The sequence below is a fragment of the Dermacentor andersoni genome, chromosome 4 (assembly GCF_023375885.2).
Source record: "Dermacentor andersoni chromosome 4, qqDerAnde1_hic_scaffold, whole genome shotgun sequence".
NCBI lineage: Eukaryota > Metazoa > Arthropoda > Arachnida > Ixodida > Ixodidae > Dermacentor > Dermacentor andersoni.
The window spans coordinates 79141977-79156572 of record NC_092817.1 but is presented as its reverse complement, the minus strand read 5'-3'; the positions used below and the strand labels follow the sequence as shown (position 1 = coordinate 79156572).

The following is a 14596-nucleotide window of genomic DNA, read 5'->3' as shown; positions in this document are numbered from 1 at the left end:
CAGCTAAGCACGCACACTAATCGCGAGAACAATGTGAAAGAAAAAAAAATATAAACTATGAAAAGCTGTCCTAATTTCTAATATTGAAAGAAACATACTGCATGCACACTACAAAACTACTGAGAACTTGATACACAGTTGAAAAATCTATACAGATTATGCGTAATGCAGAGTATGCGCATGACATTTCACAAGCACGAATAATTTCTGCTCATGTCGAAATACCGTAGCTAATTGGGCGTCTCAGGACAATTGCATCTTTACTTTCAGCGCGAGCGAAGCATACACAGACTAAGGAAAGCATAACACGGCACGAACGCTCATTCACAGCTGCAACTTTATTGTTTGTGTGTGGTTTATTAGCCATAAACTGCCAGTCGTCGTAAGCACTACGTTGTGACGTCCCTCTTTAGTCTATTTTCACTGTGAGCAAAAGTGCATGTTGAGAGAGCTCCCTTCGCAGCAATTATCATGAACAGTAATTAACGTGGAGAGGTTCTCATGACACTAAACAGAGAGAGAGAGAGAGAGAGAGAGAGAGAGAGAACAACTTTCTTGAAAAATGCCTGCAGAATCGGTTAAGCTCTCTCCACTCAGGGAGGAAAAGCTTTTACCGCGACGCGGCCACTACGTCAGTCTCGTGCGTTGTGCTCCTCGAGGTCTTGGTCCCTCGCTACTTCCGCGGGTCCGAGAGATGAAAAAAAGAAAGAACAGCACATCAAAGCGGTTGGTAATCTGTTCTGCAACATTCTTTTTCTTTATTTTTCATAAGCTGTTTGTCTGTCTGCGTTTCGTGCAGGCCTGCACCCAATCGTGCTGGGAATCGTCAAGGTGGTCGGCAAGGAATTCTTCAACACTGAGGTGCGCGCCAACATCTCTGTTGTGTCGGAGTTTGGAGACAGGGCCCACGTGACCCTCGAAGTGACTGAGACGAACAAGGAAGGCAAGAGCTGCTTGCTTCCGAGGTACTCGGCTGTGCATCATCTTTCACTGTGAAGCGTGTGCAACTGAGAGAAAAAAAATGACGCGATTTCTTTTAATAGAAGTCGCAGAGGTTCTCCTTACAATACAATCAAGTTATAAAAGTGAAGGCTCGCTATATTAAGGTCCGAAAGCAGATTCGTACTGCGCATATTTGGCAATAAATTGAACATTCAAGCAAACGCTGCATTACAAACAATGAACGAAAAACCTACGTTGCAGTTTCCCGAAGCACTATAGATAAACAGAACAACGCCATGGAAATCTTAACGATATGCTCAAATACGGGTACTGAAAAAAAAAATAACGAATGATTGTAATAACATTCATTTCCTACCACTGTTATTAGCTAATTCGTCGGTAGACATTTTCATGCTCTACATAAATATCCCTCTATTTATTGTTTGCTCTATCGTATGGTATGAAAAACTTTATTCCGGTCCTTCAGGTCGCGCTAGATTCCCAGCTCGAAGTGGGCCGCTCCCACGTCGTGAGCGCCAGGCCTAACCTCACGGCCGCATCGCGGGCCCGATGGACTGCCCATGTCTGTTCTTCTAGTTCGGGGCTACGGAGAGCCGCGCCCCAACGCTCTTTGGTGTTGTCGTTGTCGCTGCGTAAAGCGGAGCACCGCCAGAGCAAATGTTCTAGGTCTGCTACGCTACCGCATCGCGGGCAAGTGTATGAAGTCAAGGCTTCGGGAAATATTTTGAATATTATTAGCGTATTAGGATAGGTCCCCGTCTGTCGGTCATTATAAATTGGCTTGTATACTATTTCACCAGCGTTAGAAACATTATTCCGCTTGAAAAGGGCAGGATTAGTTGTTCTTTGAGTTCACAATGCGTTTCATGCGAATATCGGATACATTCAAATAACGAACCTAATAGTGTACTATGAGATTCGGTCTTCGAATCGAATAATCACTATTCTTAAATGCGAATACTTTTAAAATATTGCGAAACGTCAACTGCGTATCATCATCATCATCATCAGCCTAGTTATGCCCACTGCAGGGCAAAGGCCTCTCCCATACTTCTCTAGCTACCCCGGTCATGTACTAATTGTGGCCATGTTGTCCCTGCAAACTTCTTAATCTCATCAGCCCACCTAACTTTCTGCCGCCCTCTGCTGCGCTTTCCTTCGCTTGGAATCCATTCCGTAACTCTTAATGACCATCGGTTATCTTCCCTCCTCATTACGTGTCCTGCCCATGCCCATTTCTTTTTCTTGATTTCAACTAAGATATCATTAACTCGCGTTTGTTCCCTCACGCAATCTGCTCTTTTCTTATCCCTTAACGTTACACCTATCATTCTTCTTTCCATAGCTCGTTGCGTCGTCCTCAATTTAAGTACAACCCTTTTCGTAAGCCTCCAGGTTTCTGCCCCGTACGTGAGTACTGGTAAGACACAGCTGTCATAAACTTTTCTCTTGAGGGATAATGGCAACCTGCTGTTAATGATCTGAGAATGCTTGACAAACGCACCCCAGCCCATTCTTATTCTTCTGATTATTTCAGTCTCATGATCCGGATCCGCAGTTACTACCTGTCCTAAGTAGATATATTCCCTTACCACTTCCAGGGTGTGGTAAGGGAATGCGTATAGTTAAACATAAAATTGGAGCAAAAATCCGGTAAATTTTCAGTCCCGCGGGCTTAGTAGAGACATAAAACACGACAACTTGCGTAGTGGAACAGGCTGCGTCGCTTAGGTAATCATATTTCACAAGCTATACAGCAACGATTCGTACTCTCTGAAGAGCCCTGTGCGTGCGAAAAAAATACCCGCTTGCTCCTAATGTTCCATTTGTACTTTAAATAAACAATGCTTCATAACGTACTATGTAATGACAGAAACTTTCTTACTTTAAGAATACTAGGATGTGAACATCGTCTTACATCAATTGTGATAACGGCTGTTCATTATTCGAAAACTCTGCGATATTCGATTCGATTCACTTCTGGCACTATTTGATTTGTATTGTATTCGATCTCAAGAATCACTATTTGCACACTCCTATTTTAATGACGTCATCAAGCCAATAACGTAGCAACTCGAGCTCGAACTAGTGCGCAACACAGAAAAAAACATGAAAGCTTAGCTTGCTTCCAAGCACCCTGTTTTTTTTTTAATAATGTTTTCTATTTTTTGCTGAGGTTAGTTTTAACGGCATGTCGTGGGGCAGGCGCGTTTTCTGCTTTTATGCATTGCCGTTTCTCTGACCGCGAATGCACATACTCATATTGATTTTGTTTATTTACTACTACCTCTTTCTCTATACCCTCAATGTTCCGTGACGTTTCATACAGTGTGCCAGTAGCTTGCGCTCATTACTGAGCAATAACGCTTACGTAGTACCACAAGCAAATGGCCAAATTACCAATGTTTGTCACATATCAGCGCTTACATTAAAACGAACTTACAGCTTCCAGAATCTGCATATGGTAGGGTGTACATACCGGGTGAACGAAGTGTCATGCACTCCGGCAGACACAATGTGCAATATGCTTCGGCCAAGTTTTTTTTATCTTTTTTTTTGCATTTGCATTTCACAAGAACCTGCAGTGACATTGTCTCACGAAGAAAGGATTCACCCTCGGCTCTCCCAAAGGCCGTTTTTGAAGAAGCCAAAATAATTTTGCGATTTTCCAGACATATTGCGGAATAACTCAGCGTGTCCTTACTGCAGGCCTGGGTTTTTAAACTCTCGAACTAGCAGATGACGCCTGTTACATTCACTGTCAAAACCCATGCACTCTTCGCTGGATACATTGGCAATCACTCGTTTCTTGACAATAATTAGGCTTTCCACTTATTTGACGAATATTGACATAAAACATCCCGTCTGTGATATTTTCTTTTTCGTTGAATTCGTATAACTGTCTGGCAGCTGCTGAGCTAATCACGTGCTCAAACCAACTTAATTTATTTCCCGTCGCAGTAGTCCAGTGGCTATGGCTTCGCGTTGCTCAGCGCGAGGTCCCGGGTTCGACCAAGGTCGCGATGGCTGCATACGAAGAGTGCGAAATGCAATAAACGCACGTGCACTATGCATTTGGTGCACAATAAAGAACTCTATGCCGCCCAAAAATCTTGAGTCTTCATATTAAAGTGTGGTTTTGGCACACCAGGACCCCATAATCCTTCTTTTAACTGTATTTCTTCCGGGCATTGTTATTGAGATGGCAATTCAAAAAACGTATGGTCTGCATAACATAATTTACGCTGCAAATAGTACACGAAAGGTAAAAGTCGGAGCTTGCTGAAGGTACGTTCAAAGAAATCTTGAGTTACCACATTCATTGTGGTACCATTGCTTTTCTGTGTTCTTGTTTTAACATCAGAAAGGAGGCTATAACATCAGTCCCAGATTTCTACATTTACTTAATTTTCTAAGCAATAATATGATGGTTACTTTACAGTTTTTAAGTGTACACCTAGGGCCTTCGCTGGGTCATAGGCAACAGTTTGCTTGCGGAGAGACTCATGGCGCCTTTATTATAGTCAGATGCTTTCTCGCTGGTGATATGCGCTGTTGGGCGGCTTTTAATAGCAGCAAAAGCTGAACAAATTCTTATATTACATTCTTCTATCTGCTGTCTGTTGTGCGAGAGAACACAAGATCGCAGCGATGAAGCCCGTACCGCCACGTATCACCTCTCCAGCAGCATGAAGCTTTAATTTCGAGTAACGTAACTAGTACTCACACAGTACACGAGTAAGCACATATGATATGTTGTTTCTTAATAACTGTCGATAGATTGGAAGACCGGCTGCATTAGACTACACAGAAGGGCATTTTAAAGTTCTCGTCGCCATTAAATTGTCCTTCCCACGAGTACTATGATACGCAGAGACCCTCTTGGCTGTCTGTAAGTAGTGGAGTGCAAGCGAATCACGTATTGACCTGTACCGCCTATTAAATTTTATGTTGGTAACCAGACGCTGTAACTGAGCGTTTCGATTTTCATGCGAACAAATAGCCGACAATTACACATACCTTTCTTATATTCGTTTCAACGAGATTGTCACGTGCTTATTTCTGGAACCACGAGCATGTGCCCGTTCTCGTTTCTTCGCAGCAACGCCGCCGAAACCCTGAGCAGCCGTCCAGAAGACCTGCCGATGGGCGTGAAGACCATGTGCGCAGCGTTCCCGTTCCACGTGCTGTTCGGCCGCGACTTCGGCATCCAGCAGGCGGGCAAAGGATTACTGCGGCTCGTCGGGCATCGCTGGAAGGAAAGTAGAGCACAGGGTTGCCGCCTCAAGTTCGACGACATCTTCGACATAACGCGGCCCGTTATAGAGTGCACCTTCGAATCCATACGCAGCTATTGCAATCAGGTCAGTGCTCGTGCGCTATGTGCCCTTGCGTTCGAGTCGCTCCGTTTGTGTTGTTTCTGGGTGAGACATTAGGGAGCTTGACGTAGTGTGAATTCTGAGGACGACCCCAATAACAACCTAATTCGTTGAATTGAAACATTCAAGCCTTCTAGCTACAGCTTCTAACGTGTCGTGTAAGCACGAGAATCCAGACAAATACTATAAAACTGGTGCGCAATACATTCAATGCCACCAAGCAAATGTCAAGGAATCTAAGCAACAACAGAAAGCGTGCCTATCGAGTACAGATATTATTCAAAAGCAACATTGTTATGCGTTATGTTTATTGGGTTGCATATGGGTATGTAAGCAGTGTGCGTAGAGGGACAAATGCGGCTCGGGAGCGGAAAAATAATGTTGTGTTTCAAAAAGAGGAGGATGTCAACAACTTCAGGCATTACAAGAACCTTCAATTGCCACAAGTTAGCTGAATAGTAGGCCGTAAGGAAGCAAAATGTTACTGCTGTTGCGTGAGCAAGGTTCGAAGAATGATACTGCGCGTTAAAAATAAAAATCACCTAACGAAAAAAAACTTTCATCCCCTGTTCTCCGAGTATCCTTCATAGCGAAAATGCCATGTGAGTATACCATATTATTCACTTGTTCTAGGAAATAATGTTGACATTTTCGCCTACCTCCATAATCGATTGAACGATGGGTGTCCCCATCAGCAGTTGACACGCATTCATCGTCACTTAAGGATAGTGCAGTAGGTTAGGGCAAAGGAACAAGTTACTGCAGGCGCTTCTTCCCATCGAAATGTCTTAAAGAAAAACGCAATAAGCATTTAAACAGCTACTGCGCAAACGGCAAAACTGACGCAGAGTGGATAGGAATGTGACCATCAGCAAAGCGCGCTCGCATGCACCAATCGCACCAGTGATGTTTGATGCATTTCCCGCGATTAGGAGGAAGCAGGAAATACTAGGCCAAGAAATGACAACAGGACAGGGAATACGCTAGTATTTAAATGTTCTAATTTCGACTAGTCCACCTCTGTGCCACAAGTACGCAAAAGTAACAACACAGACTTTGACAGTGTATACCTATGTAAAGAAGAACGCTTTGATAACGTAGTATGTCCAGAGTTTTGCCAACACGTCGCAATGCGAGTGGTTGCCCTCACGTGAAAGCCGTGTCAACGGTTCCCTCAGTGAAGAAGTCGCTCATAAATAACTACGCCAGACGGGAGCTCAATGACACATAGCTTAAACTCCTTATCTTAGATGAAACGGCAGTTGAATCGCAGAGAGAGTGATGCTTGTTAGGGCGGTCGGTGCGGCTTCCATCGTTTATGTCACCTCCACCACCGGATGCAAAGCACTGATGTTCCGAACTGCGACAGCAGTTTTTGCCAGTATCCCAGACATTTTGCTACACTTCCAATAAACTGTGGTATTTCGCCTCACCTGCCACGACGTTTAGTAAAAGAGACCAACGGAAGCGCGTTCCCAACAACCACAGCTGGGTTTCCCCAGCGAAGAGCAGTTGCTCCCAGACCGCGTCCACGGGCAAGCTACGCGGATGCCGATGCGCAGCGCCTAGGCATTTCGGTCACACTGCGAGGAAGCACCGCCTGCTAATTAGGTCTCTTTTTTTATCGCCTTGGCGGCTTTCGCGTTCATCTGCACTGCGCCACTCGCATAGTGAGGTAATTCCCACACCGCACGTTTCGGTTTCCCACCCGGTGACGATTTCGCCTCTGATCTCCTCCTGGTCGACCCTCGGTCTCAATCCTGCGCGACCCTGCTACAACCCTCTCACCGAATCCCCCACTGCTGCCTTCAACCTGAGAAAGTTGTTCTTGTGTGCCCCTGTTTTTGCCGCCGTTCTTGTATTTTTCTCCATGGACATTTTCCGAGCAATAGTGCACAGGCCTACGGCAATGTGCTGCCCCTTATCTCACGTTCTGCTTCCTTTCCATACCTTTCCTTAGGCACGTCCAATCTTTCGTTGCTGCTCATAACTTCTCGCTTTGTTTTTCTTAGTCACCGGTCCAGTGCATTGATCGGGCTTGAATAGGACAAGAAAGAAGAAAATAACTGTGCAGATACATAAAATAAACATTGCCTGCATGGCTGGGCGGTCATTACGTCCCCGCTTGTTCTCCGGAATTTCTCCGCACAGATAGCCCCTCCATCGACTTTTCCGATTGCAGCATTTTCAATATTCGTTGCTTTCACTTCTTTCTGTATCTGTATCTTCGGCGAAAGCTTCTTTGCGAGAAGCCCTTCGGCTATGTGGGACCGATTTTCCGACAATGCCCGCTTGGCTTAGTTACGTCTCAGGAACGGGAGCACGTTTCTGCGAAAAATACTTCGCTCTCTTTGTTTCGAGTTCGGTAACGAAAGGAGATTTCTCTTCTTTCGTTTCGTTGTTTATCTTCTCGAGTACATTGTTCGCCGTCTTCGATTTCTGCCCCCACTTTTATGGGACGTCTGCAAAAAAGAGAGCTAGGCAGTTGGCTTGAAGAGTGTGGGCAAGTGGACACAGGACGGGAGATGCAAGGAGCGTAAGGATTACTTGACCGTAGTTAGTATCCGCCGGTGGCAGGAGTCGTTATAAAGATAGCTTTTGCTGTTGTTGTTAATATAGTTTTGAAGGCGCTGCACATAACAGAGACCTGGAGCATAGCTTTTTGTCGCAAGCCACGCTCGCTCACTTCCTCGGGGCAAACGACGAGGACGTTGCTGTAGGTAAGCTATGTGATCAAGGAATTCGTAGCAAGCTGAAATGTCAGAACGTTACAAAACTGCCCTTTCCTTGCACAAAGGAAGAAAGCCGACACGAAAACTCTGTGTTTCTATATCGCAAGGCAGCCTTTGTTCACGACTCAGAAGAAGAAAGGACTGCGCGCGGCATGGACAAATAAAATAGGGATCAGAATTCCGTGCAGCATCGATCTAGAGTACTAGAAGAGAGAGAGAGAGATAAAATCGGAAGGGAAGGCAAGAAGGTCAAGCACACGCACGTCCAGATTGCTACCCTGCTCAAGGTGGAAGGGTCTAAGTGATGGGAAAATGACGAGAAGGAAAGAAAACATTGCGGTTGTTTTACCCCGCGATGCACCTGGAGATTACAGGTGGTCACTGAAGGCTGTCGACTTCAGAAACTGCAGCAATGCACATGTCGCTTTCTGACTTAGAGACACATTTGGCCATGGTACTAATACCTTTGTCACCGAGAATGATTTTGAGTCCGCGTCATCTAACGCAGTACGTATAGGTGACCACGATGGTCGTCGTAGGGTGCACAGAAGCAGGGCAGGGCATGCAACTGTCGCAAGAAGGCGTTTCACTTATCTCAGTGACAAATTTATTGGCCTTTTGTGAATGCTTAGCTTATCCAAAAGCGACACAATAACGTTCTTTGCATCGCAGCGGGAGAGCGCTTGTCGTAGCTCTCTCTTCAAGGAAAGATCTGGTATACGATAGCAACAGCTCCAGAGGCGCGCATAGATGTTGAACACTGTATAACGGTTGGCCAGTCCCGGTGATAGCGTGGTCGGAGCGCCACTCAGATCGCTGACTAAGCGCGAAAAGCAACAGCATTTAAATAGTATCGTAACATTATACCGGCCAATGTTTATAATATGACTAAATCAGAATAAAAGCGTATATATTGCTATTTTATAGAAGATTGCTCCATATACTGGCGCCTATTATTGTACTGCTCTTGAGAGCACTTAAAACAGACCTTCTTTAAACGCAGACAAAGAAAAAACAAATATTGTGGAATAATTATCGTAAAAAAAGAGGCAACGCACACTAAACAACGCCAGTATTAGTTGTGACATGGATACAAAACGTTGCGACTTTCTCTGTGAATATTAAAGCACAATAATGGAGCCCATCATGGGCGCTTGAGAAATATTTATATAGGCAGCAAAGCAAACAACACACTTCTGCAGGTGTTCGTTGTGCAAACAAAAGAAGGCGTGATCAAGCCTCTGTCAGCCAACTGCCCGGATGACGACGACACGGTCAACTCGAGCCCCAAGGTGCTTCGGCTCAAGGGCCAGATGGTGTCGGTCGAAGAGACGCAGAGCATCCTGTTTCTGTGTTCGCCGCGCGTCAAGGACATCGACGACATGCGGCGCATCGGGCTGTTCTTCAGCGACCTGGCCATACACGACCCGGCCAGGGAGCTGTTCCTGCGCTCGCATCACCACCGCGGAGAGCGGGAACTCATCGAGAAGCTGGACGAGGCCACCAACAGACTGCGCATGCTCCAGTCCAAGCTGGACGAAGACAAGAAGCGAACCGAGGAGCTGCTCCACTCCATACTGCCTTCGAAGGTGAGCGGTTTTGTTTACGAATGTGTGGAGATATATCGTCAATGCACGCGTTGTTGAACTGTAAGCAGTTCACGGTGTTTTATGTCTCAACTCACACCCTTACATCTTTACGGGTCTAAGGGTGCGAGTCTTAGATTCATTTTCACCTTTAAGGACTCTTAAGGACCCTTAAGGGTGTGAATCGGTTTACAGTGTGGGCCTTGGAAGGAATGAACAGGGAGGACATGTTGTTTGGCTAGTTGATGCTGGCTAAGGAACATAATGTAACACAGCAACGACACAACCACCAAAAAAAACAAAAAAGAACGATACGTTACGTGTGTTCATGTACCTTGCTTTGTCATTGGATCGCTGCACCACATTATGTTGCTTAGAAACAGATTGAAAGTTTGATTTACACAGGCTGTCCCCTGCTATCTTTTTTAAACGTTTATAAAAATCGGGTGCGCTATAGGAGTACGCCACTAAACACACGCTACTGCCCAGTTTGAACAAAAGCAATTTCAGGCTTGTGCTGGATTGTATAATTCAGTCAAGATTTATTCGACTTCGCAAGTCTGTAAGTTACAAAAAAAAATCTTCTACTGTAAAAGTTGCGGACCATCGTCAAAAATGTCCGATTGAACAGTATTTAACTTCTTACTGACATTGCGATTAATTTTTTTTCGCGTCATAGAGAAAGCCGGCTGAATACGACGAACAAAAAAAAAAGAAGACGCTGTGTCATCTGAAGCCAGAGCACGTCATTGTTAATTGTGCTACTGTGTTTTCATGTGCAGTGTGCTATTAGCCTGGGTAGTGGGCGTAGCAATGTCATTTAACACTCGCACGTGCTTCAATTTCGCAATGAAATCGAGGGCAAATGTATGGCACGTTAATGTTGGCAATCACCGCTGCTGTAAACGATTGCAGTTACTATAAGGCTACCAACCAAGCCCGTACCCATACATAACAGAAAATTAAATCAGGAAACGTGTACTTTTGGAAGCCCAGAAAAGATTGCTTGCAGCTATTGCTTTGATTTTTTTCTCTTACCTTCACTTTCTCTTACCTTACCTTCACACCTGAGAAAGCAGCCAGGAAAGCCAGACGCAGCGAATGCAATATAATGGCACAGACGCTTTGCAATGACGCAAATAAGAAGCTATATTGTTTACACGCCAGCATATACAGTTGACAAAGCGCCCGGAACGCAGCAGGAGACATCGCAACTACGAATAATAGCAGCGGCTTCAGCGAAAAACGGTGAAATAACGAGATATAAAACGAACCATGCCTTGCGGCGGATGCGTTGCTGGTAGGCTTTCACCATGAAAAAGCACGGACTGACTGAGACATTGGCTTCAGGAAACAAATACTGGAACATGGAACTGAGCGTGCATACATGTCACGCAAGATGTTTCGCAATATAAACACCACTTCTTTAACCCTTGTCGCAAAAAAACAAAAACAAATATTGTTGATCCCTCTTTCGTAGGAGTCTTTATAAGACAAAAGTCAAATGTGTCTCCACAGAAGCTGTTGCATGTTTGTTTCGTTAACTTACGATCCACTGCAGCGAAAGGCGCACCACTTGTGGGCTTGAGAGCGGCGTCCTGCTGCCGAGTGACTTCGGCGAAGGTACGCGAATTTGGTCTGCCTCCGCAGTTTCTTGGGCAGCCAGTCGAGTCGCGACGCGCTCGGTACAGACGCTCTTAGCGTCAGGTATGCGAGTGGCCGAGTTTGCAGCGTCCGCTGCGAACGGTCGAATGAGTTCTGTTTCGCGCTGGCGTGTCTCTCGCCGGACCAAAGCGATATTCGCCCATCGACGTCGTTGCCTTCCTGCGCCGCTTACCGCAGCAGTTTTCACACACGATTTTCACATGCCGCCGACAGAAGACATCGCAGGTGAAGGCGACGAAGGGACTACTTCGGTTTTTGGAAGAGACGGGATTGGACAAGCGGCAGTGACAGTGATATCACGTACCATGCCAGATTGATGGACTCTAACGGACGATGTGTGTGTGCTGTGCTATGTGCTCTCTCTCTTCCCCTTCCCCATCTTTCATCGCCCCCATCCCTCTCCCACGTGTAGGGTAACAAACCGGTTAAGCTAAACTGGTTAACCTCCCTGCCTTTCCTTCTCCCCTTTTTCCTTCCTTCCTTCCTTGGTGTCATTCGCAAGCGAAGAGCAGTACCCGGCGTGTAAGCACTGCTGGTGCATATTGAAGCTACACTCCGTCGGCGACGAGGCGTCACAGGCTAAACGGACGCGAAAGACAAACCACGTGCGCAAACTGCCTCGTCACCACGGCAGAAGGCCTACACCGCCTACACCAGGCTACGCGGCATTGGAGCCGCCGCAGTGTGGAGACTACCGACGCGCTTACTGTCGACACTCGTTAGTGTCATGATGCCACATCAGTACTTCGCTTCACGACGGCGGCGCCATCCCCGTAAAGAGAGCACATTTTACGCGTTTGCGCCGTCGCGCCGACGTCACATCCGTTACAGGAAGTTGACTGTTTATCCCGGCATAAAACACTTTCGTGGAAAAATAGCACCTTTGAAACAGTTATCGGAGCACGAGCAAAAATTATTGTTGTGACCAACAAAATTATATTAGTTTTGTTCCTGCTGATTTGTGTGACGCGAAAACGCTATAACGCTGTCACTGTGCATCCGTGTGAAAGGCTTACAAAAGAGCACACAATGTTAGCCCTGCATTGTAGCACTTATTCTGACGGCACAGCCATCGGCTATCTGGCCGCACGAAATAAATGTGCAGAAAACAGCACTGAAACAATAGCTTAGAAGCAATACAGTCGCCATGATAATCTTAATCTATTCCATACAATTTAAAATAGTACGTTCGTTCAGGCTGCTTGAACTTGATTCCGAGAGAAAAAAAAATCTACTGTGTGAAACATTGATTCACTTGGAGTGGATCAGGGTTGCAAAGCATGCGTTGCATCAGTGCGCATATTGTGTTCTTGCACGGAGTAATAAATATGCGACTTACCTACTAATGGTTCATTGTCTTATGTTGTCATGATATCCACAATACGTTCACATATATACATATTTCTTATCATATAACTTTCTAACAAATCGTCAGCAATTTACAGTCGTTCTTAATTTTACGTCCCCTCTTGTATATGTCAGTTCCGGTGTACCGCAGGGCAGCGTGCTTGGACCCTTGCTTGTTCTTGTTTACACCAATGATCTTCCCAATAACATCTCATCCTGCATGCGTGTTTTTGCCGATAATTGTATGCTATATCGACCAATTCGCAGCTTTGAGGATCATCGCATTCTTCAAGAGGACCTTCATCTCGTTACCAAGGGGTGTGAAGACTGGCAAATGAAACTTCACTCATCTAAATCCAAAGTGATAACATTCACGCGAACAACTTCAAATCATAGATTTAACTATTATATAAATACAAATCTAGTATCTGAGGCATGAATATATATATATCTAGGTGTGACTCTTACACCGAGCCTTTCCTGGGCCTTTTACATCACAACCATATGCGCAAACGCTTCCAAATCTCTTGGATATATTCGTCGCAACATGCATAACTGCCCGTCCAACATCAGTAAATTAGTATTCCTATCATTTTTATGCCCCCATTTTTATGAGTTCGCGTCCCCTATATGGTCTTCCTACCATGAATACTTAATCGGCATGTTAGAAGCCATCCAAAACGGAGCTCGTCGCTCCCGCAATTGCAACCACCAGTCAAGCATTATTCAAATAAAACTCGACCTTTCCCTTCAATCAGTGGGTAGCCGACGTGACATAGCACTCCTGCCCTTGCTCCGCAGATCTGTTCCCCAAATGAAGCCATCAAATTCGCCGATGGAACGCGCGTCTTGCACGTCGCGACGACTTTATAATGATTTAAGCCTCACTCGCATTTATGGCAACACTGACGCACTTAACTTCTCGGCTCGACCCCGAGCAATTCGGTTATAGAATTCGCTTCCTAACAGCACTGTCGCGCAAATGAGCAATGATAATTATTAATGGATGATTTGGTATGTTCTTTGTCTGGGTAATCAAGACATTTACGTTTTGTTTTTGTATTGCCAGTCAGCTATTCTTAATGAACGCTTGAGATGGCGTTGATTCTTCTATGGCACTTTCTTTGTGGAAAAGAATAAGTGAATGCTGGCGAATGTACACGTAACAAAAGATATGGTCTAGAAATATATATATATATATATATATATATATATATATATATATATATATATATTTCTAGACCAACGAAAGTGCCATAGAAGAATCAACGCCATCTCAAGCGTTCATTAAGAATACCTGACTGGCAATACAAAAACAAAACGTAAATGTCTTGATTACCAAGACAAAGAACATACCAAAATGTCCATTAATAATTACAGCGAGCATGATGTCTTTATGAGGCAATAACATAAACGTTCATGATGACTTCGTTCGCTTTGGCTGAAGAGAAATAGGCTTCTTGGCCGTGCCTGCCAGCCCACGGGTTTTCTGGATTAACAAAAACAAGCTTCAAGAATAAAAAAACCTGTGCGATTTATGAGGGTTTATTGGCCAGCTGTGTGCTGCTATCTTCAAGTAATACGTGACGTCAGGGGTTAAAAGGGTGTTTGACACCAACTGGCATAGCCGTAAGAAGCGCTGGCTTACACTCCGAGGCTAATCTCGAACACAAATCGACAAAAAGTAGAAGGGCGGGGAAGAACAGCCACCGCTGTATGCTAATTGGTTGCGCGAAAGATGCGGGTTCGGCTCCCTCCTGCTGCAGGTTGTCTTTCTGTCCGTTAGCGTTTACCCTTTGCCTTATATTTATTTTTACATTTTAGTTAAGCGTTATGAATACTTGCCTATAAGCTTAATCTGGCCCTATTACCTGTTCTAATCGTTTGGTTATATTTTCAATGCAAGTTACACTGTGGCACTAAC

General features: G+C 45.0%; 1 protein-coding gene across 1 annotated transcript in view; it reads left to right on the top strand.

The window, feature by feature from the left end:
• Nucleotides 1-14596, top strand: part of LOC126536343 (guanylate cyclase soluble subunit beta-1-like) — a 94914-nt gene that overhangs the window by 59510 nt on the left and 20808 nt on the right. Inside the window, exons 5-7 of the mRNA XM_050183274.3 lie at nt 800-965; nt 5066-5327; nt 9277-9663. Coding sequence (XP_050039231.1) covers nt 800-965; nt 5066-5327; nt 9277-9663 — 815 coding nt within the window. The remainder of the gene's footprint in view (nt 1-799; nt 966-5065; nt 5328-9276; nt 9664-14596) is intronic.